The 21412-nt window shown below is 40.6% G+C and overlaps 1 protein-coding gene across 1 annotated transcript in view; it reads right to left on the reverse strand.

Moving 5' to 3' along the window:
* Positions 1-1831: 1831 nt before the first annotated feature.
* Positions 1832-21412, reverse strand: part of LOC124714030 (prostaglandin reductase 1-like) — a 31155-nt gene continuing 11574 nt past the window's right edge. The window contains exons 2-3 of the mRNA XM_047242989.1: positions 13080-13427; positions 1832-2284 (exon numbers count right to left, since the gene is read on the reverse strand). Coding sequence (XP_047098945.1) covers positions 1832-2284; positions 13080-13427 — 801 coding nt within the window. The remainder of the gene's footprint in view (positions 2285-13079; positions 13428-21412) is intronic.

Here is a 21412-nt window from a genome sequence, read left to right on the forward strand (position 1 = left end):
CAACCGCGCCAGACACTTGTTGTTCTACATAGGCGTTGCCGACACCAGCGCCGTATTCTGACTGTTTACTTGTGTCTATGTTTGATTTCGCATGCCTCGTTCTTATATCTGCCCGTGGCGGCAACAATTCGCGGTAAGTTCGCGAGCATCCTGTAATCGAGCCGCTTTTTCGTGTGCCCCTGCATTAGATGATACTGTGAAGAAAGAGTTTCTGAGCGATTGGCTAGGACATAATTTGAAAATATACAGGAAAATTAGTACACTAGTGGCCATAAAAATTGCTACACCACGAAGATGACGTGCTACAGACGCGAAATTTAACCGACAGGAAGAAGATGCTGTGATATGCAAATGATTAGCTTTTCAGAGCATTCAAACAAAGTTGTCGCCAGTGGCGACACCTACAACGTGCTGACATGAGGAAAGTTTCCAACCGATTTCTCAAACACAAACAGCAGTTGACCGACGTTGCCTGCAGAAACGTTGTTTTGATGCCTCGTGTGAGGAGGAGAAATGCGTACCATCACGTTTCCGACTTTGATAAATGTCGGATTGTAGCCTATCGCGACTGCGGTTTATCTTATCGCGACATTGCTGCTCGCGTTGGTCGAGATCCAATGACAGTTAGCAGAATATGAAATCGGTGGGTTCAGGAGGGTAATACGGAACGTCGTGCTGGATCCCAATGGCTTCGTATCACTAGCAGCCGACATGACAGGCATCTTATCCGCGTGGCTGTAACGGATCGTGCAGCCACGTCTTGATCCCTGAGTCAACAGATTGGTACGTTTGCAAGACAACAACCATCTGCACGAACAGTTCGACGACGTTTGCAGCAGCATGGACTCTCGGCTCGGAGATCATGGATGCAGTTACCCTTGACGCTGCATCACACACTCGAGCGCCTGCGGTTGTGTACTCAACGACGAACCTGGGTGCACGAATGGCAAAACGTCATTATTTCGGATGAATCCATGTTCTGTTAACAGCATCATGATGGTCGCATCCGTGTTTGGCGACATCGCGGTGAACGCACATTAGAAGCGTGTATTCGTCATCGCCATACTGGCGTATCACCCGGCGTGATGGTATGGGGTGCCACTGGTTACACGTCTCGGTTACCTCTTGTTCGCATTGGCGGCACTTTGAACAGTGGACGCTACATTTCAGATATGTTACGACCTGTGGCTCTACCCTTCATTCGATCCTCGCGAAACCCTACATTTCAACAGGATCATGCACGACCGCATGTTGCAGGTCCTGTACAGAAAATGTTGGACTGCTGCCCTAGCCCGCACATTCTCCAGATCTCTCACCAATTGAAAACGTCTGGTCAGTGGTGGCCGAGCAATTGCCTCCTCACAATACGCCAGTCACTACTCTTGATGAACTGTGGTATCGTGTTGAAGCTTCATGGGCAGCTGTACCTGTACACACCATCCTAGCTCTGTTTGACTCAATGTCAAGGCTGTTATTACGGTCAGAGGTGGTTGTTCTGGGTACTGATTTCTCAGGATCTAGGTACCCAAATTGTGTGAATATGTAATCACATGTCAGTTCTAGTATAATATATTTGTCCAATGACTACCCGATTATCATCTGCATTTCATCTTGGTGTAGCAATTTTAATGGCCAGTAGTGTAGTATTATTGTTGGAATGGTAAGTAACATGTTGAAGCAATATTATTTTATTGAAAGTATACAATAATTTTATGAGTAACTCTATTCTCTTGTACTGATGAATTGGCAGATATTAGCTCACTTTGATGAACCATCAGCGTCCTTCTCATGTTCCTGGAAATAAGAGCATTTATCTTGGGTGGAAATCAACTCAGACCTTGACAACCGCCTTGCCTAGATTCTCCCCTCTGAGCATGCCAATGAAAGCTTGCGGCGTGTTCTGGAAGCCGTCAGTGACGGTCTCCTTGTACTTGAGTTTCCTCTCCCTGATCCACTGCGCCATCTCCGTGAAAGCTTCGTCCCAACGGCCCCACCAGCGCCCCACCATGAAGCCCTCCATCTTGAGTTCCTTGCCGACCATGTGCATCTGCAAGACGGGCGCCATCGGTACTTTGGTGGCGTTGTAGGTGGAGATGCAGCCGCAGACGGAGATACGGCCGCGGTGCCTCATGTTGGCGATCACTTGGCCGCTCTGCTCCCCTCCCACGTTGTCGAAGTAGACGTCGACACCCTGAGGAGCCGCCTCCTTCAGCGCCTTGTCCACGTTCACCGTCTTGTAGTTGAAGGCGTAGTCGAACCCTAACTCTTCCTTCAGCCACTTAACCTGTGAACACACAGAGATGAATTGACTATAGATATAACTGATGATGGTCGAAGTTGCTGTCCATGCATCAGCACAGGTTTAGAAAGCATCGCTCCTGCGAAACGCAACTCGCCCTTTTTTCACATGATATCTTGCGAACCATGCATGAAGGGTATCAGACGGATGTCATATTCCTTGACTTCCGGAAAGCGTTTGACTCGGTGCCCTACTGCAGACTCCTAACTAAGGTACGAGCATATGGGGTTGGTTCCCAAATATGTGAGTGGCTCGAAGACTTCTTAAGAAATAGAACCCAGTACGTTGTCCTCGATGGTGAGTGTTCATCAGAGGTGAGGGTATCATCTGGAGTGCCCCAGCGAAGTGTGGTAGGTCCGCTGTTGTTTTCTATCTACATGAATGATCTTTTGGATAGGGTGGATAGCAATGTGCGGCTGTTTACTGATGATGCTGTGGTGTACGGAAAGGTGTCGTCGTTGAGTGACTGTAGTAGGATACAAGATGACTTGGGCAGGATTTGTGATTGGTGGAAAGAATGGCAGCTAGCTCTAAATACAGATAAATGTAAATTAATGCATATGAATACGAAAAAGAATCCCTTAATGTTTGAATACTCCATTAGTAGTGTAGCGCTTGACACAGTCACGTCGATTAAATATTTGGGCGTAACACTTCAGAGCCATATGCAGTGGGACAAGCATGTAATGGAAGTTGTGGGGAAGGCGGATAGTCGTCTTCGGTTCATTGGTAGAATTTTGGGAAGATGTGGTTCATCTGTAAAGGAGACCGCTTATAAAACACTAATACGACCTATTCCTGAGTACTGCTCGAGCGTTTGGGATCCCTATCAGGTCGGATTGAGGGAGGACATAGAAGAAATTCAGAGGCGGGCTGCTAGATTTGTTACTGGTAAATTTGATCATCACGCTAGTGTTACGGATATGCGTCAGGAACTCGGCTGGGTGTCTGTAGAGGAAAGGAGGCTTTCTTTTCGTGAATCGCTACTGAGGAAATTTGGAGAACCAGAATTTGAGGCTGACTGCACTACTGTTTTACTGCCGCCAACTTATATTTCGCGGAAAGACCACAAAGATAAGATAAGAGAGATTAGGGCTCGTACAGAGGCATATAGGCAGTCATTTTTCCCTCGTTCTGTTTAGTAGTGGAACAGGGAGAGAAGATGCTAGTTGTGGTACGAGGTACCCTCCGCAACGCACCGTATGGTGGATCGCGGAGTATGTATGTAGATGTAGAAGTAAGGAGGATATAAAATGTAAGCTGGCAAGGCCTGAAGAAGAGAAATGTGTTAACATCGAGTATAGATTTAAGTGTCAGGAAGTCCTTTCTGAAAGTATTTGTATGGAAGTGAAACATGGACGATAAAAACCTTAGACAAGAAGAGAGTAGGAGCTTTTGAGATGTGCTGTTACAAAAGAATGCTGAAGATTAGACGGGTAGATCACATAACTAATGAGGAGGTACTGAATAGAACTGGGGACAAGAGAAATTTGTCGTTGAGCCTGACTAGAAGAAGGGATCGGTTGGTAGGACACATTCCGAGGCATCAAGGGATCACCAGTTTAGTACTGGAGGGCAGCATGGAGAGTAAAAATCGTAGAGGGAGACTAAGAGATGAGTACAGTAAGCAGATTCAGAAGTGTGCAGGTTGCAGTAGTTACTCGAAGATGAAGAGTCTTGCACAAGATAGAGTAGCATGGAGAGCTGCATCAGACCAGTCTTTGGACTGAAGACCACAACAACATTCTCTGACACGTTCACCCACCAAATATTAAGAGCCTGAAATAATAAAAGATCACCAGTTGGTCTCTTTTGTGATCTTTCCAAGGCATTTGATTGTGTAGATCATGTTACGCTCTTGGGATAAAATAAAGTTTTATCTAATTGAAGGCTTTGCGAGAAAGTGGTTAGAGTCACACCTGACAAAAGAGATTGCAAAAATTTTTATGAATAAATCAGACAAAATTTGGAAGAAGTAGACAGATTTAAGATAAGTTTAGTGACTAAGTACAGATCACGAGTAGTGTTGTGTAGGGTTCAGTTTTGATTCCACTCTTGTTCCTTATACCTGAGGATGACCTTCCACTAAACATTCAAAAAACAGCATTGCACTGTCCTTCAGACGATACTACAGTATATCCCATTGCAAGAGGATGTTAACGACGTTTTACAAAGAATTATTAAGTGGTTCGCCGATAGTGGTCTATGTTTACATTATGATAAAACAAATTCTTTTGAATTCTCTTCAACAAATAGTGTCACACCAACAGCAGATGTAGCATGTGGGGAGGACTCAGTAAATAGGGTAGAATGTTGCAAATTTTTAAGTGTACATATTGATGAAAATTTGCACTGGTAAAATCATACTACTCAGTTCAGCTGCTTTTGCTCTTCGTATAACTGTTAGACTTGGAACGAAATTAATAAGCATTCTGAAATATTTAGCAAATTTCCACTCAATATTGTCTTATGAAGTAATTTTCTGTCGTTACTCATCACTTAGAAATCCATTGCATAAAAGCAAGCAGACATAGTAATAAGTGGTGATCAACCACGATCATCACATGGGTTCCTCTTCGAGACGTTAGGGTTTTTAGCTGCATAATCTTAATATATTTTCGCTAGTGAGCTTCGTCATAATTAAACCATCACAATTTGTGTGAACTGTAATGTCTGTACTAGCAACGCTAGAAGAAAAAGGACCTTTGTTACTCATTATTAAATCTGTCAGTCGCTCAAAAAGGTATTCAAAGTGCAATAACAGAAATTTTACATCATTTGGCCAATGACATGATATGTCAGACAAGCTGCAAAGGTATTTTTAAATCTAAACTAAAATCATTTCTCCTGGAAAACTGCAGCTATTCCTTGAACGAGTTTCTATTTAAATATTAATGTTGTTGTTATGGTCTTCAGTCCAGAGACTGGTTTGACGCAGCTCTCCATGGTGCTCTATCCTGTGCAAGCTTCTTCATCTCCCAGTACCTACTACAGCATACATCCTTCTGAATCTGCTTAGTGTATTCATCTCTTGGTCTCCCCTCTCGATTTTACCCTCCACCAATATTACCGATATTGATTGTTTGTTAAAAAGAGAAAAATGGAGGTTTCATTTTTAGTGGAAGTAGGATTAAAAAACACTGTCGTACCACATGATTTTGATACAAGTATCAATCAAATGATGTATGCAGTTTTGAACCAAGTAACTAATTAACCATCAATTAATCTATGTTGAACGCTGAGACCAGTGACAAGAGGGGAGAACCTGCTTATGAGCAGAACTGTCCACTGGTTGTCTGCAGTGTACTGTGATTCACATCGAGAAATGTGTGGTTCAGAAACCAATGTGGGATTTGGCGCAAAATAACAGTTCCAAACGAGGGAACACTTCAAAAAGGTGCAAGCAGATGGTACTCCTTATGGTTGTTAAAATAGTATCTAATATACCAAAACGAATTGTGTTTCTTTTATTCAAAAAACAAAATACGTTTGGTGAAATAAAATGCACATTTTCTTACACTTGCAGACACAGATTTAAAAGACTCAATATAATCTTATGACAGAATAATGTAGACAATGATAATGAACTGAACCATGCTGGCAACAGCTTACAGCCCTAACCATACTTTGCCCATACAGTTAGAAATTGAAAATATTGTTTAATGCAAATTCTTGTTACAGCGAATTGGAGAGGGAATCATGAGATTGTACACTAAGGAATTGCATTTCACATGATCTCTGTTAACGCCCCAACGTCAATGACATCGGAACATTGATCTGAAAAACAGAAACCTTTCTGAGCGGAGAAGCCAGACACAGAAACGGAAGCACAGAGAGTCAGACTAAGAAAAATGTGAATGCCCAAAGGATAGATGTACTGAATAAAAGAGTGCACTTTACGCGGAGGGACCATGATCTGCGGTGTTGAGATACTTTTCTCATGGTCGATTTAGAATTCAGAGACGCTGTGTGGGTTATCTACTGGGCTTTTTCAGTTTTAAAAACTTAATATATATTGGTGTAGTCCAACAATATTTACGTGGAGCAATATTTATTTGAAGGAGCAACTTAAACAGTAGCAAGAACGTAGGCCAAAATCATACTTCTGCTTTTCCAGTACTTCAGTGTTTCATTTCCTGGGTAGTTTGGCTATAGTTTGTACAAATTTTAAACCACTAAATCAACTTGGGACTGACTTGTCCTAGCTGGGACAGTACAAAATTTTAGTCAGTGGGAAGAAATCGCAATAGGAGTCCACAGGTTTAATTTGGAAATGGTACTAATATTATTATAAATCTCAGTACAGTGTAAACAACAATAGAGATAAAAGTCGTAGGAAGAACTGATGTAGTACAGGAACAGGAGTCAGTCATCAAATACTACTTAGCAATTTTAACGGTACAATCGCAATATGAAGTGAGCGGCCGAGTTTAAACGTGGCCGTGGAAGTGCCCAAGACGATCCATGTGAAGGACGTCGAGAAAGTACAAGCATGAGCGAAATTATCGTTAAAGTGCATGATATGATTTTGAAAGATCGATGTATACAGGTACGTGAAATTGCTAACACTCTAAGGCTATCAAAGGAACGCGTTTTTCACATCTTGGACCAGGAATTCAACATGAGAAAGCTTTGTGCAAGATGGGTGCCACACATGCTCACTGCGAACCTCAAACGCTTTCGCACGATACTTTCCGAAAAGTGCTTGATGCGTTTTAAGAAAAAAAAGAAAAAGAAGTGACTTCTTGCGTCGATATGTGACAGTTGATGAAACGTGGATTCCCAGCAACACACTCGAATCTAAAAAAACAGTCTACACAGAGGCTGTAAGTAAGCTGTTTAGGTTTTTATGTTGGTAACGCCACGTAGCGCTCTATATGAAAATCACTGACTGTGCTGTGTGAAGGCTGTGGTTGCTTTGCATTGTTGGAGTATATGCTATTGTAGTGTTGGGCAATTGGCTGTTAACAGCGCATAGCGTTGCGCAGTTGGAGGTGAGTCGCAAGCAGTTGTGGATGTGGGGAGAGAAACGGCGGAGTTTTGAGAGCGGATGATTTGGACGTTTGTCCATCAGAGACAGTAAATTTGTAAGACTGGATGTCATGAAATGCTATATATATACATATATTATGACTTTTGAACATTATAAATGTAAATACATTGTTTGTCCTGTATAAAAATCTTTCATTTGCTAACTATGCCTATCAGTAGTTAGTGCCTTCAGTAGTTTGAATCTTTTATTTAGCTGGCAGTAGTGGCGCTCGCTGTATTGCAGTAGTTCGAGTAATGAATATTTTTGTGAGGTAAGTGATTTGTGAAAGGTATAGGTTAATGTTAGTAGGGATTCTTGAAAGTCAGATTGCGTTGCGCTAAAAATATTGTGTGTCAGTTTAGTGTTGATCAGAACAGATAAAGAGCGAAATGTCTGAGTACGTTCAGTTTTGCTCAGCCGTTTGAAAATAAAATAATGTAAGAGGTTTATTAGCACAGTAATTCATTAATTTTTCTAAGGGGACGTTCCAAGGTGGGTTCCTCATCTCGAAAGTACGGTGCCATTGGCGAGAAAGATCGTGTCGTCGGTGCTTTGGGGGTGCGAATGTAATTTTGTTGACCGGCTACCTTGAAAAAGATACGCTGAAGAGTCAAATAAACTGATACGCCTGCCTAATATCGTGCAGGGTCCCAGCGAGCACGCAGAACTGCCGCAACACGACGCGGCATGGAACACGACGTGGCATGGGCTCGACTAACGTCTGAAGTAGGACTGGAGCGAATTGACACCATGAATCCTGCGGGTCTGACCATAAATCCGTACGAGGGGGTGGAGATCACTTCTGAACAGCACGTTGCAAGGCGTCCCAGACATGCTCAATAATGATCATGTCTGGGGACTGTGCTGGCCAGCGGAAGTGTTTAAGCTCAGAAGAGTGTCTCTGTAGCAATTGTGGACGTGTTGGGTGTCTCATTGTCCTGGTGAAATTGCCCAAATCCGTCGGAATGCACAATGGACATGAATGTATGCAGGGGATCAGACAGTATGCTTACATATGTATCACCTGTCAGAGTCGTATCATAACACTCCAATTACAGAGCCTCCACCAGCTTGAACAGTCCGCTGCCGACATGCATGGTCCATGGAAATATGACATTGCCTCCATACCCGTACATATCCAACCGCTCGATACAATCTGAAACGAGACTCGTCCGACCAGGCAACATGTTTCCAGTCATCATCAATAAAATGTCGGTGTTGTTGGGCCCACGCGAGGTATAAAGCTTCGTGTTGAATCATCAATGGTACACGAGTGGGCCTTCGGGTCCGAAAACTCCTATCGAGGATGTTTCATTAACTGGTTTGCGCGCTAACACTTGCTGATGGCCCAGCATTGAAATCTGCAGCAGTTTGCGGAAAAGTTGCGCTTACGTCACGTTGAACGATTCTCTTCAGCCGTCTTCGGTCCCCTTCTTGCAGGATTTTTTTTCCGGCCGCAGTGATGTCGGAGAGTTGATGTTTTACCGGGTTCTTGATATTCACATTAGACTCGTGAAATGGTCATGTGGGAAAATCCCCACTTCATAGCTACCACGGAGATGCTGTGACCCATCGCTCCTGCGCCGGCTACAACACCATGTTCAAACTCACTTAAATCTTGATAACCTGCCATTGTTGCCGCAGTAATCGATGTAACAACTGCGCCAGACACTTGTTGTCCTATGTAGGCGCTGCCGGCCCCAGCGTCGTATTCTACCTGTTTAGATATCTCTGCATGTGAAAACGCGTGCCTATGCAAGTTACTTTGGTGCATGAGTGTATAACAATAACTGGAGATTACTACTCTAATAAAACTGGACGAAAGTATTCGTGAATACAGACCAGGCTAAGAAAAGAAAAAAAATATAATTTTTCACAGGGACAAAGCATCTTCCCACAAAAAGTCTTGACAGTGAGGAGATTGAAGGCTTTTCACTACTAAGTGCTGGAACATCCCCCCTATTCCGCTGATTTCACTCCCATGGACTTCAACTTGTTCTCAAAACTGAAGAAATTCCTCGCTGGTCAGCACTTTTCATTCAAGCACGTAGCATTGCGGGTGTGGATGGGTATTTTGCAGCATAGTCGGAGGGACTCTGCAGAGTGGGGATAATGGCAATGGAACCGCGCTGGATGAAATGTACTGACGTTAAAGTACATTATGTTCAAAAATAAATCTTCTTTGAAAGCATAGATTGTTGGTTTCACTATCAGGCAGATAAGATTTAAGATCACCTTCGTACACCTAATCGCTAATGAAATTAGTGAAGAACAGTAATGTCTGTATCTACAACACTAAGGAATATATTACCTTTATTAATCCTTACTGAAGCTGTCAGTGGGTCACAAAGCATTTCAGTACGCAGCAATAACAATTTTTATCATTTACCCAAAATCCGAAATATCTAAATAGTAGCAAAGCAATTTTTAAATCTAACTTAATATTATTTCTCCTGGACATCTGCCTCTATTCCACAGAGGAATTTCTACTTTTTCCTAAAAGAATTCGAAAAAACGCTGATTTAAGTGTTGTTGCATGAGCAGGGGTAAAAATCATGTGTTCACTAATATTAACAGTGAAAATGTATACAGACGCTGTAGACTCGTTCATTCTCCATCATTTCAATATAAGAATCGTTAGATGTTCCACAGAACGTGTAACTAAGTAATTAGTGTCTCCCAGTTCTGCTGTTATTATTAAGATTGGTAAGTTATAGAAGTGCTTCTAATATATAATTCAGTTTTCCTCGAGACGTCTCATATTTATACACTGTAAGGATGAAAGCCAAGGAATTGAATTAAAGTTTTTGTGACAGACAGGACTCGAAACCAGGTCCCCTTATTTCCAAGGCAGAAATACTGACTATTACACCACTGCTGCACTGACTGCACAAGTGCACTTCCCTCCCCAACACAAAATTTAATTCATTTCGTCATTTTATTTTCCATATAATGACAATTTAATGGAAAGTAAGCTGAAGATATGAACTAAAGTTGAGGAGTCCATGCAGCAATGTTACAGTAGTGCTTAGTGGTTTAATGTTTAGCATTACTGACTAAGCAAGGAGACCTGGGTACCAATCCATGCCATGGCACAAATTTTAATTCATGTCTTCAGCTTTCATAATAACCTTAGATAAAGATGGCACTTACATGTCTCAGGTCTGCAAGATCACTTGACATGCAGGACTTCCCAATTACGTCCAATGCTGGGGTGTTATTACAACGCCAGAGAGCCTCAGCAACAGCGACAATTTTGAGGGGAAAATAAATGAAGAAATGAACTGAAGTTTATGTTTGGGAGGGTGTAACACTATTTGCTTATGGTTAGTCTAAACTTTTATAAGTTTTTGCTTTAAAATTTTCGCATATTGGTACTATATTTTCTGTGTACCTAAAGTAAAGTGTGATGTATTGGAGGTAGAAGTTCTTTGCATTGCGTGTGAATAATGTATGTAAAATGCTATGTAAATTGTTTATTACAATAAATAATTTTCTGACGACATTTTGTACTTAAAAATATTTGTATGTATAAACTGTTGATGTTGATATAAATTTGACAACTGTAAGAAATGGTCACTCTTATGAACAATGTAAGAAACAGGTGTTACGTAAAAGACAGTGTGCTTTTGTTTGAAACGAAAGTGGCTTTGGGGAGTCGAAAAAGGTGGCAAGGGCGAATTGGCGCGCTGCCTAGAGCAAGTGCAGGAAGTAAGTAAGTCACACAGTCTTTAGGCAGCAATGACTGAGGCAACACCTTTGTGGAGCAGTTGAAGATTTGCCTAAAAATTTGCACAAAATGACCTCAGATGAAGATTGCAAATGGCTTATGGCATAACTGTGATTTGTTGGGCTGCTGTACGCAAAACGAAATTGAGCCAATACAGCAAGATACTTGCAGGCCGTACTGTGGGCAGTGTAGCCGTCACAACTGTTCGCCACACCCAAGCCTACAGCCACCAGATAAGCTTTTTTTCTTTTTGTTTTTTTTTTTGGTATTGACGTTGTAATTCTGTCAGTGACAGCAAAGGACTTGGAAGAGCAGTTGAACGGAATGGACAGTGACTTGAAAGGAGGATATAAGATGAGCATCAACAGAAACAAAATGAGGATAATGGAATGTAGTCGAATTAAGTCGGGTGATGCTGAGGGAATTAGATTAGGAAATGAGACACTTAAAGTAGTAAAGGAGTTTTGAGATTTGGGGAGCAAAATAACTGATGATGGTCGAAGTAAAGAGGATATAAAATGTAGACTGGCAATGGCAAGGAAAGCGTTTCTGAAGAAGAGAAATTTGTTAACACCGAGTATTAATTTAAGTGTCAGGAAGTCGTTTCTGAAAGTATTTGTATGGAGTGTAGCCATGTATGGAAGTGAGGACGTTAAATAGTTTAGACAAGAAGAGAATAGAAGCATTCGAAATGTGGTGCTACAGAAGAATGCTCAAGATTAGATGGGTAGATCACATAACTAATGAAGAGGAGTTTGTGGCACAACTTGACTAGAAGAAGGGATCGGTTGGTAGGGCATATTCTGAGACACCAAGAGATCACCAGTTTACTATTGGAGGGAAGCGTGGAGGGTAAAATTCGTAGAGGGAGACCAAGAGATGAATACACTAAGCAGATTCAGAAGGATGTAGGCTGCAGTAGGTACTGGGAGATGAAGAGGCTTGCACGGGATCAGTCTGAGGACTGAAGACCACAACAACAAAAACAATACTCCTGTACAGCGTGAAACATTAATTTAAACTGTTTTTTTTTTTAGTGGATAACCAGTCTTAAACTTTAAAGAAACTGTTTCACTCTGATATTTCATCCTATAATCCTGGTGTTTGATTAATGTTAGTACCCAGTTTTACAGACTTATGAAGTGCCAAGCTAAAATAAAGAGGTACCATTTAAATTGTTCTTGTGTAAATAATGTGAAAGTTTTCTTAAGTATTGCAAAGTGTTACAGTAAAAGTTTGCTTACATAAAATTCAGTCAGAGTGAAGCAAAGCTACTCCAAACTGTTACATGAGTATACAAAATTAGTACAAAGAATAGTAGCTTTTGAAAGTAAATTCCAATTAGAAAGGTTTTCTTGAAGTCGAATGTTCAGTATAAAAAGTATGTGCTTGTAGTATTTAAGTATTTTAGTACTTAAGTTTATTGATTATGGAATGTGCTTTTCTAAAAGTCTCCCATGGCTAAGATCTTAGGAAAAGAATTGAATAGTCTGATTTACTTATCCATTAGATACAACACACGGTGAAATCCTGTAAATAGGGTAACTCTATTGATTAGTTTTTTCTATAAACAGGACTATCCTCCCAGAGTCGAAATTAAATTTAGTAAGAAGGTTATATGTGGCAACACAGCGACAGTGTTTTCTGTTATTTAGGTAAAAGCTTACTAAATTACAGCAGTAGTGGTAGGGCTATAAGGGCTATGGACTCATGTAGTCGATGCAGCACTTTTGACTATGGCACTGCAGCAGTGTAATCGACAGTATTTGTACCTAGTTGGCAAGGAGACCCAGTTTCGAATTCCATCTGTGGTACAAATTTTAATTCATTTCTTCAGTTTTCATACTTTTAATATCTCATGATAAATAAATAATTATTGCAATTTATGTCAATAAACGTTTGTGTCCATTTGGAACGACTAAGTCACTCATGTAAATATAATTACAGACAAGAGGGTTATTGACAACACCAAGATATTAGGAGGAGTGCTGGACTGATATGAAGTGTGTGGTAATTACCTTTAGGTCGGAGCCAGCTATGCCGATGACCTTGCAGCCCTTGATGCGGGCTATCTGCCCCACTATGGAGCCCACAGCACCTGCTGCGCCACTGACGACCACCGTCTCCCCAGGCTTGGGGTCGCAGATGTCGAGCAGTCCGAAGTAGGCAGTGGCCCCCGGCATTCCTAGTACCCCCAGCGACAGCGACAGCGGCAGGTCTCCAAGGTCAGGCACCAGCATCGGGGGCAGTACTTCCTCACCTTTAGGTGCAGGGTCGACCACTGTGCGGTCGCTCCAGCCCCAGTAGCCGACCACATGGCGCCCTACTGGGTAGTCCGGCGATCGGCTTTCCACAATACGCGCCACCTGGAATGTCATGCAACAGTGCCGCAAAACCTTTTCCCAGATACACCTCAAGAAGGATGTAAATGTATATTTAAGAACAGGATCGTAAAATTCGAGATGAGTCATAAACTGAACCATATACACGTATGATACAGGTTGGGATTCTAAAGGAGTAGTTGATCGAAGCCTTAGGTAATTAAAGACAGCTGAGGTCGAGGAGGATCTCTGTTTAACTTCTACCAGCTGTTGGCTGTGTTTGGTCACTGTTCAAATAAAACACTTTCACAATAAGAACAACTGTGTTCACATCCAACAGGATATTTGTTTTTGTGTGTTGTCTAACAATGGAAAATCGGTTGCACAATCAAGGGATTTTGGAATCTAAGCTACATCTGAGATTTTTATTTCCTCTTTATTATGAACATAATTCACGTGAATTGAAAGAGAGCTAAGTTCTCTAAAATCTCAACATAATTGTACAAAATGACGCTAACACAGTGGGAAGTGGCGAATTATATCTAAGACTGTATGGAGAATATGCAGCAATATTTCATAATCTGTGCTTCTTCTGAATTCGAAGGTAACTATATAAAAGGGTCCAAAAATTATAGTACTGTGATATAGGCAACTCAAGTAACATATCAACTGAATTGCTAGCTGCTCGGATTGCGGATAGCACTACCTCAATTGCGACATGTACATTTCCCTGAAACTCAGATAAAAAGCTTCAGTCAGCACCAGACTGTGGCTGAACACTGCTAGAACTTCCTTCTCTGCCCTCAACTCTGAACCTTCGACAAAGCTCCATATATGAGGGGATGACACTATGAGATTGCACTCTGACAAACCAGAATACCACTTAAAAAAAAAAAAAAAACAGTGGAACACAGCAGAAGCTTCCCGCTGTTGGAATACAAAACGCATATTTCCTAAAAAAAAACCTTCAACAGACTAGATCGAATAAAATATTTCATAACTTAAGACAATCCGTTTCGACAGATTTTGCTGTTATCTTCAGGCCTTAAATATTTTTTCTTCTCAAACATGTTAATTTTACTTTGAACTTAGAAACAAGAATATTTTGTAAACAGAATTTTGAAAGTGTACCGAAACAACTAGCTACAATTTCATTCGATTTACTTTATGTGAAATCAACTTTCGTATGTATACACTAACTGTTAGACAGTTGCGCGATTTCGTCAAAACGCATGGTATTGGGTTGGCTTCGATTGGTTTGATGGTTTTGATGAAACCACATGAGCTATGTGACGATGAAAGTGCAATTTCGAAATAAGTAAAATACCTCTTTTCAATACTGTCAGTACAGGAAACCAACATTCTGTGTATGTAGTACCATTAGGTCCCTAATATTTATTTGACACCACAGCATTTTGCAAATGATTCTAGGTACTGAAACGAATTTCCAGTGGTCTGCAAGCCAGTATATAACTTTCTATGGTGGTAAAACTTGCCTATTTGTTACCTACAGAGATGCTGCAACAAATACGACTTTTTCAGTGGACTTAATCCCTACTTCAAAAACTTTGGGAAAGAGTACAGTGATATACCTCCTCCTTGGGTTTGTGGTGAAAATTTCCCAATTTATATTCTTTTGCCAATCATCTGTAATCTAACTGGTTTAATGAGGCCCACCGCAAATTATTCTCTTGTGTCAACGATATGCGAGTAGCCCTTCACGCTGTGTTCTCTCTTACTTACTGGATGTTTTCCTATCTTCCCATACAGCTTTCACAGTCTACAGCTACCTCTGTTACAATCGAAGTAATTTGCTGATGTCCTAACAAATGTCCTATCATCCTGTCCCGTCTTCTTGTCCGTGTTTTCCATATTTTCCTTTTCCCACTGTTCCTGCGTAGAATCTCCTCATTCCTTATCTTGTCAGTCCACCTGAGTTTCAACATACTTCTGTAGTACTACAACTGAAACGCTTCGATTCTCCTCACTTCCGGTTTCCCCACAATCCATGGTTCACTACCAGGCAGTGCTGTGCTCTAACCATATATTCTGGGCAGTTTTTACCTAAACTGATACCGATGTTATATTCCAGTAGACTTCTTCCGGCAAGAAATGTCCTCTTCGATTGTGCCAGTCTGCTCTCTATGTCCCCCTTGTTTCATCCTGCATGCATTATTTTGTTTCCACGTAGCAGAAATCCTTCAATTTTTTGTTCCGTGGTCTTCAGATTTAATGATGAACTTCTTACTAATCTCTTTTCCGTTACTCCTAATTACGTTTATTTTTCTTCCGTTTACCCTCAGTCCATGTTCAATACACTGTTCATTACTTGCAATGTGTACTGTGACTCTTCCTCGTAACTTTTCCTCGTGTTCGCTGACGGCAGCAAAATCATCAACAAATCTTACTATTGGTAGCCTTACGTCCTCAAATGTAATACCGTCTATGAACCTCTCCTTCAGTTACATTATTGCTTCTACTATGTGGATACTAAAGCGTAGAGGAGAAAGACTGCATCCCTCCATTGCACCTTTATTAATACGAGCACCTCATTCTTTCTCTTCCATTCTCATTGCTCATTCCTTCCAAAAAAATGGGTAGGTAATAATGTAAATCAGAATACCAAACGGGAGGCGGAACACCTCACCTCAACGCTCATACGTAGCTGGTCACAGCAATACCAAATTTCCGTAACAGTTCGCACTAGAGATTGTGTCCTCCCTATTGGTTAAATGTTTGAGCGGAACAAAAATGAAGACTCCCTATAAATTGCACAACTAGTTCTTGTCCGAATTGTCGTAGCCACACGAGAAGTGGAAAATGGAGAAATGACATATCGAACTGAGTATCGTGATGCACAGCTTTGCGGAAAAAGGAAAAGGTTGCTAAGTTGCAAGTGATAAGGACAGTTAAGAAATAGTGGCTTGAGGAAAATGTTTGTCAGAATGTGCACAGACAAAGAAAAGCTGCTAAATGGACAAATGGGGTACCAAATTCACCAGCGCGAATTCTAGTTTCGCAGAAATATACAAGGAAAGTGGCAGGAAAGCCAAATAGGTTGTCAAAGTGTACGCTGGAAGCAACCTAATCGATAGCTCAAATCACAACAGACAATAGCTAGAACTTGTGAGCCTTGTAGCGACTTTCAGTTGGTAGTAATGAATCACTTGTAAAAGGATCCAGAGCCAAAATTGCAAACAAAAGTGACAGACAATCAATTAAACGATTGTCGATGACCACCATTTGTAATAAAAGCAAAATAATACTTGTAAAAAAACCTGTTTCAAAGAGTGAATTACCAGAACAAGCCTTGAATGAAACAAATACATGTGTGGAACGACGATATAATTTCTACTAGTACACGTCTTTAAACATTGTACGTCATTAAACAATATAGGTCTTCAAATAGCCTCAAAATGCTCGATAGGTATTGGGGCTGAAATCAACGAATCGATCATTCTTCGAGTGTTTCTCCAACATATGTTTCATTCTTTACCAATGTAAATATCATGCTTTACAAATAAGTTATCACCAGTCGTTGATAGATGTAATAGTCGATAGATGTTCTACATCTACGTCTACATCCATACTCCGCAAGCCACCTGACGGTGTGTGGCGGAGGGTACCTTGAGTACCTCTATCGGTTCTACCCTCTATTCCAGTCTCGTATTGTTCGTGGAAAGAAGGATTGTCGGTATACTTCAGTGAGGGCTCTAATCCTTCTGATTTTATCCTCATGGTCTCTTCGCGAGATATACGTAGGAGGGAGCAATATACTGGTTGACTCTTCGGTGAAGGTATGTTCTCGAAACTTCAACAAAAGCCCGTACCGAGCTACTAAGCGTCTCTCCTGCAGAGTCTTCCACTGGAATTTCAAGAAGAATTCCTTCAAGATGTTGTTTGCTGACGAAGCAGTATTCAGGAAACATTTACGCTCTGCTTTGTATTGGATTGTAGCGTCTTCGCTGATAGTGAGAAATGGAATTTCGATGATAGTGAAACATTTATGAGTGGCGTGAAATTCTTGATGACTGTATCATTGGAGAACGTCTTACTGAAAATATACTACCCGACCGCAGTTGCGCCATCTATATTTTTAAAAAAATTCGAGCATTTTTAGAACATGTAATACCATTCATGACATGAAAGGATGCGTTCTTTAAACCTGCCAGCACAATCAGACACAAACATTGAAATCGCTTTATTGCTCTCTGTCTACTCATTAACACGTGTGTATGTACGTTGATGTAATCAAATGTTGCAATTAATATGGTAATAAGTTGCCACGTTTAAAATATGTTTTGTTAATTCATTTAGGTTGTTGTTCACCTACATTTTTATTTTGCTGCTACTGTCTGTACCTTACAGTATCTCATTCCTGAAGTAAGTTCGAAATTAAAATATTGCACGACTTCTCTAAACGATAACTCTTAACATCGTGATTATACTTGCTGACGGAAAGTTGCCCATTACTTTGTTATGTTAACGTACATTTTCTGCTGTGAAGCTATTTGCAAATGTACGCCAAAGTACAGCCCATCATAATGGCATTACGTGTGCCAGCGACCAAGAATTTAGATACCCGTAGATAGAAACGCGCTGTAAGTGTTTTATATCTCGCGTCCACCTTCGACATTCTTGTACATACCTGAATGAAGAACAACGCATTCTAAAAACTGGCTCACAATACGTTTCACCTTAACCGAAGTTTATTGCGAAGAGCCAATCACAGCTTAAAAATAGGAGCAATAACTGTATTTATAAATATAACACTAGTAGTCTAGAGAAATGGTCTTGTTTCCTTAATTGAACCTTAGTCTGTCATAGAAGTGAGAAAAGTACTCAACCGCGGAAATATCTGATCGCCTCTGTTGTGAATTACACTGATGTTATGTGAAGAAAGAAAACTTTAAGAGGAATTGAAATCATTTCTTTCTGAGAGCTGCTACTCTGAAGCTGAAAATCTGAATACATTAAATTTTATTGAAAAATAAAATGAGTATAAATTTGATGCGGTTACTGGTCAGCATGTAGATATATTTTAATTGATTATATGTATATTTGTGAACTTTCTGACAGGCTCCAGAAAATAGCTTGTTTCACAATTTTTGGCAATGGGACATAGAAGCAACTAAGCTAAACAACAGTATAAACTAATGTGCGGAAAGTCTGATATCATTTACTCGGAGTTACGGTAGCCTCGAAAGAAATGTGTGTACACGAAGTATGCTTGTGAGTAAAATCGTTCTCGTAGTAGCTGCAAGCTCTCCTGTCGAGTTGCACTTTATTATGAGACCGTCTTATTGGATATTAAATGAGAGACGTTATCTGTGTCAGTTTATGAGTATCTTCATCCGGCTTATGAAACAGAGGCCTCCTCTAGATGTTTTTTTCTCGAATCCTGTTATCGACGGTTGATTTTTCGAGTTCTTTATCTGTTCACTTAACTGGTGACATATTTCTGCTGTGTCACGTTTCAAATCCCTCTAGCTTTCTGTATCAGATTTTACGCTCCGCTTTGGAGTACAGTGCTTTGCTCTGGGAATCCAACTGAGTTGGGTCCTTGTTGTTAATGTTGTAGATGAATGATACTTGCTGACAATATTAACAGTAACGTCAGACTAACACTTCCATGCCGATGTTTTCTTTGACCATTTATTATTGTATATATACTTGATTCTCTATGTAAATCTTTATCTTTATGTAAATTTATATATACACGATGTATGAATTAATTTGTTTATTTTGCTGTATAATCAATTATGTATATTATGTAAATATCGCTGAGTAATCGCTGAGGGAATCTTAGGGAAACGTTAGGTTTTTGTCAACGAATAAGTATCGTTGGAGTAGCGGCGTCTCTGAACGCGGCAGGATGTTACGTCAGAGCGCGCGCTACACAGAGAGAGAACTTGGTGAAGTGCGGACGCATGGATGGCGTGCACTGTACTGGAGGAGTGATTGTTTATCGGCACGTGGCAAGTGATGAGCGTGGGCGGTGGTAATATTGGATGCAGCAACATCAAGGACCCGACAAGCCAATATCATTGCCGATAATTCCCGTGTTCGATAATTATCATGGAAAGGAGCCAGCAGCAGTATCGTCAGGAACTTCGTCTCGGCGAGAATGGACTGAAGTAAGATTGCTGCATCACAGCTTATTGTCAACTAGTTTTGTAACGGCGTTACTCAGCTTTGTGGTGTTTTGCGAGTGAATAATTACCATAGTTTAATCAAAACTGTTTACCCGTAATTCTCCTAAAATAATTCACGAAGTAGGTTCCTGTCCTGTCCTATTGTTACAATAATCCGAGTACCGTTTATGAAAAATGAAAATTGTAGTGCCAGTTAATTTTGCCTGTGAACTAAATGATTCAGTTAGATTAAAGATTTGAACTTAAAGCATTCAGTGATTTCAGTCTCACTAACTTTAAATTTGAACTTAAATTGAGGCGATCTAATTATTGCAAATAGTAAATCAACTAATCAAATTAAAATGATTCCTGGCAATATAAACAAAAGCACTAACTAGAATTAATTAGTGAGTGCAAATATCAGTGATTATTGTAATTTGTTGTTAGTAAAGTTCTGGTTCACATTTTGAGTTGCAGTCGTGCTAAAGTATAATGATTACGTTTTGATACGGTAGTTATCAATTTCTAGTTCCGTGTTCAGAAGTCAGTAGAGTTTCTTTTAATTATTTCCTGCCATTTTCCAAAATTCATATGAAAATAGTAGACGTTATTGTGAGGTAGCGCCATTGTCACTTACAACAGTAAGTAACCATTAATCTAAGTGTTATCTTGTATGTTTTCAAAATTTCAGCTCTATTAGTTAATGATATTTCGAGTGCTAACTATTTTCTTTCTCGGTTTATTACGTAAATGTTTCAATTGTTTTTGCTAACGTGCGTGCAGCTGTCTGCGGCCGCGCGTGTTCGAGTAATTCTTGACATTGCCTGTTCGGCTCATTAATTCACCTACAGAGCAGAAATTTTGCCCAATTGGGCTGGCGACCGTATTTCTTTTAGCCGTAATTATTTCAGTAACTCTTATTATTCTGTTCCGATCTACGTGGTACCCCTTCTCGTTGGCACAGTAAGTGAATGATAGCACAAACCTTTCGAAGAACCATACTAAATTTTAGAGTGATTAAGTAGGCGGATTAAGTTGTCCTAGAAGGCATCTTGTTGTTAACCTCCCCCTTATTTATCGACTTTATATTGAATCTTCGGAACGATAGGCTTTTCAAAAATTTATTCCAATTGTTTAGGCACATGCTTACACGGTCATATATTTCTAACATTGTCGATAGAAGGGAAGGCGGACGTTACAAGACCTTTCGCAGATGTTAGAGTTATCAAAGGGTAGTATTCTCTGAAAACAGGTTCACATACACAATGGGAGTTCAATACGTAATCCTACACCTTTTTTTTTCTCGGCCAACGTCGGCTGAAAAAAAGGCAGAATTTGTTTAGAGACGTTATGGAATGTTCCCGCTTCATCCTCTATAGTTACATGAAGTTCTGCTAGTTGGTGGCGCTATACGTAATCTTCATAATGGCGTCTGTAACAGATGTGCGTTCCAAGAGAACAGCTGTCACAGAGCAGAATTTGGCGGAATACCGGAGCATCGCGAAAATTCATAGGCACTTGCAGAATGTTTATGGAGACCTGGCAGTGAACAAAAACACGGTGAGTCGTTCGGCGAGAAGTCTGTCATCATCTCAACAAGAGTCGCGTAAACTGGTCCGACCTCCCGCGTACCGGCCGGGTGAACACAACTTGCAATGTTTGAACGTGCGGACACTCTCATGGGACATGACTGACGTATCAAAATCAAAAACCTTGCAGCACAATTGTACTTCTCTCATAGCAGTACTGACACATTCGTCCATCAGTTGGGTTACCTCTCTGGATTACTTACCACGTGACAGAAGACCACAAAGAGCAACGAAGGACCATTTGTGCGGAATTACTTGCGCTTTAGTAGACTGATCATGACTATTTTTTATCGGAAATCGTCACAGG

Source organism: Schistocerca piceifrons, chromosome 1, assembly GCF_021461385.2.
Source record: "Schistocerca piceifrons isolate TAMUIC-IGC-003096 chromosome 1, iqSchPice1.1, whole genome shotgun sequence".
Lineage (NCBI taxonomy): Eukaryota > Metazoa > Arthropoda > Insecta > Orthoptera > Acrididae > Schistocerca > Schistocerca piceifrons.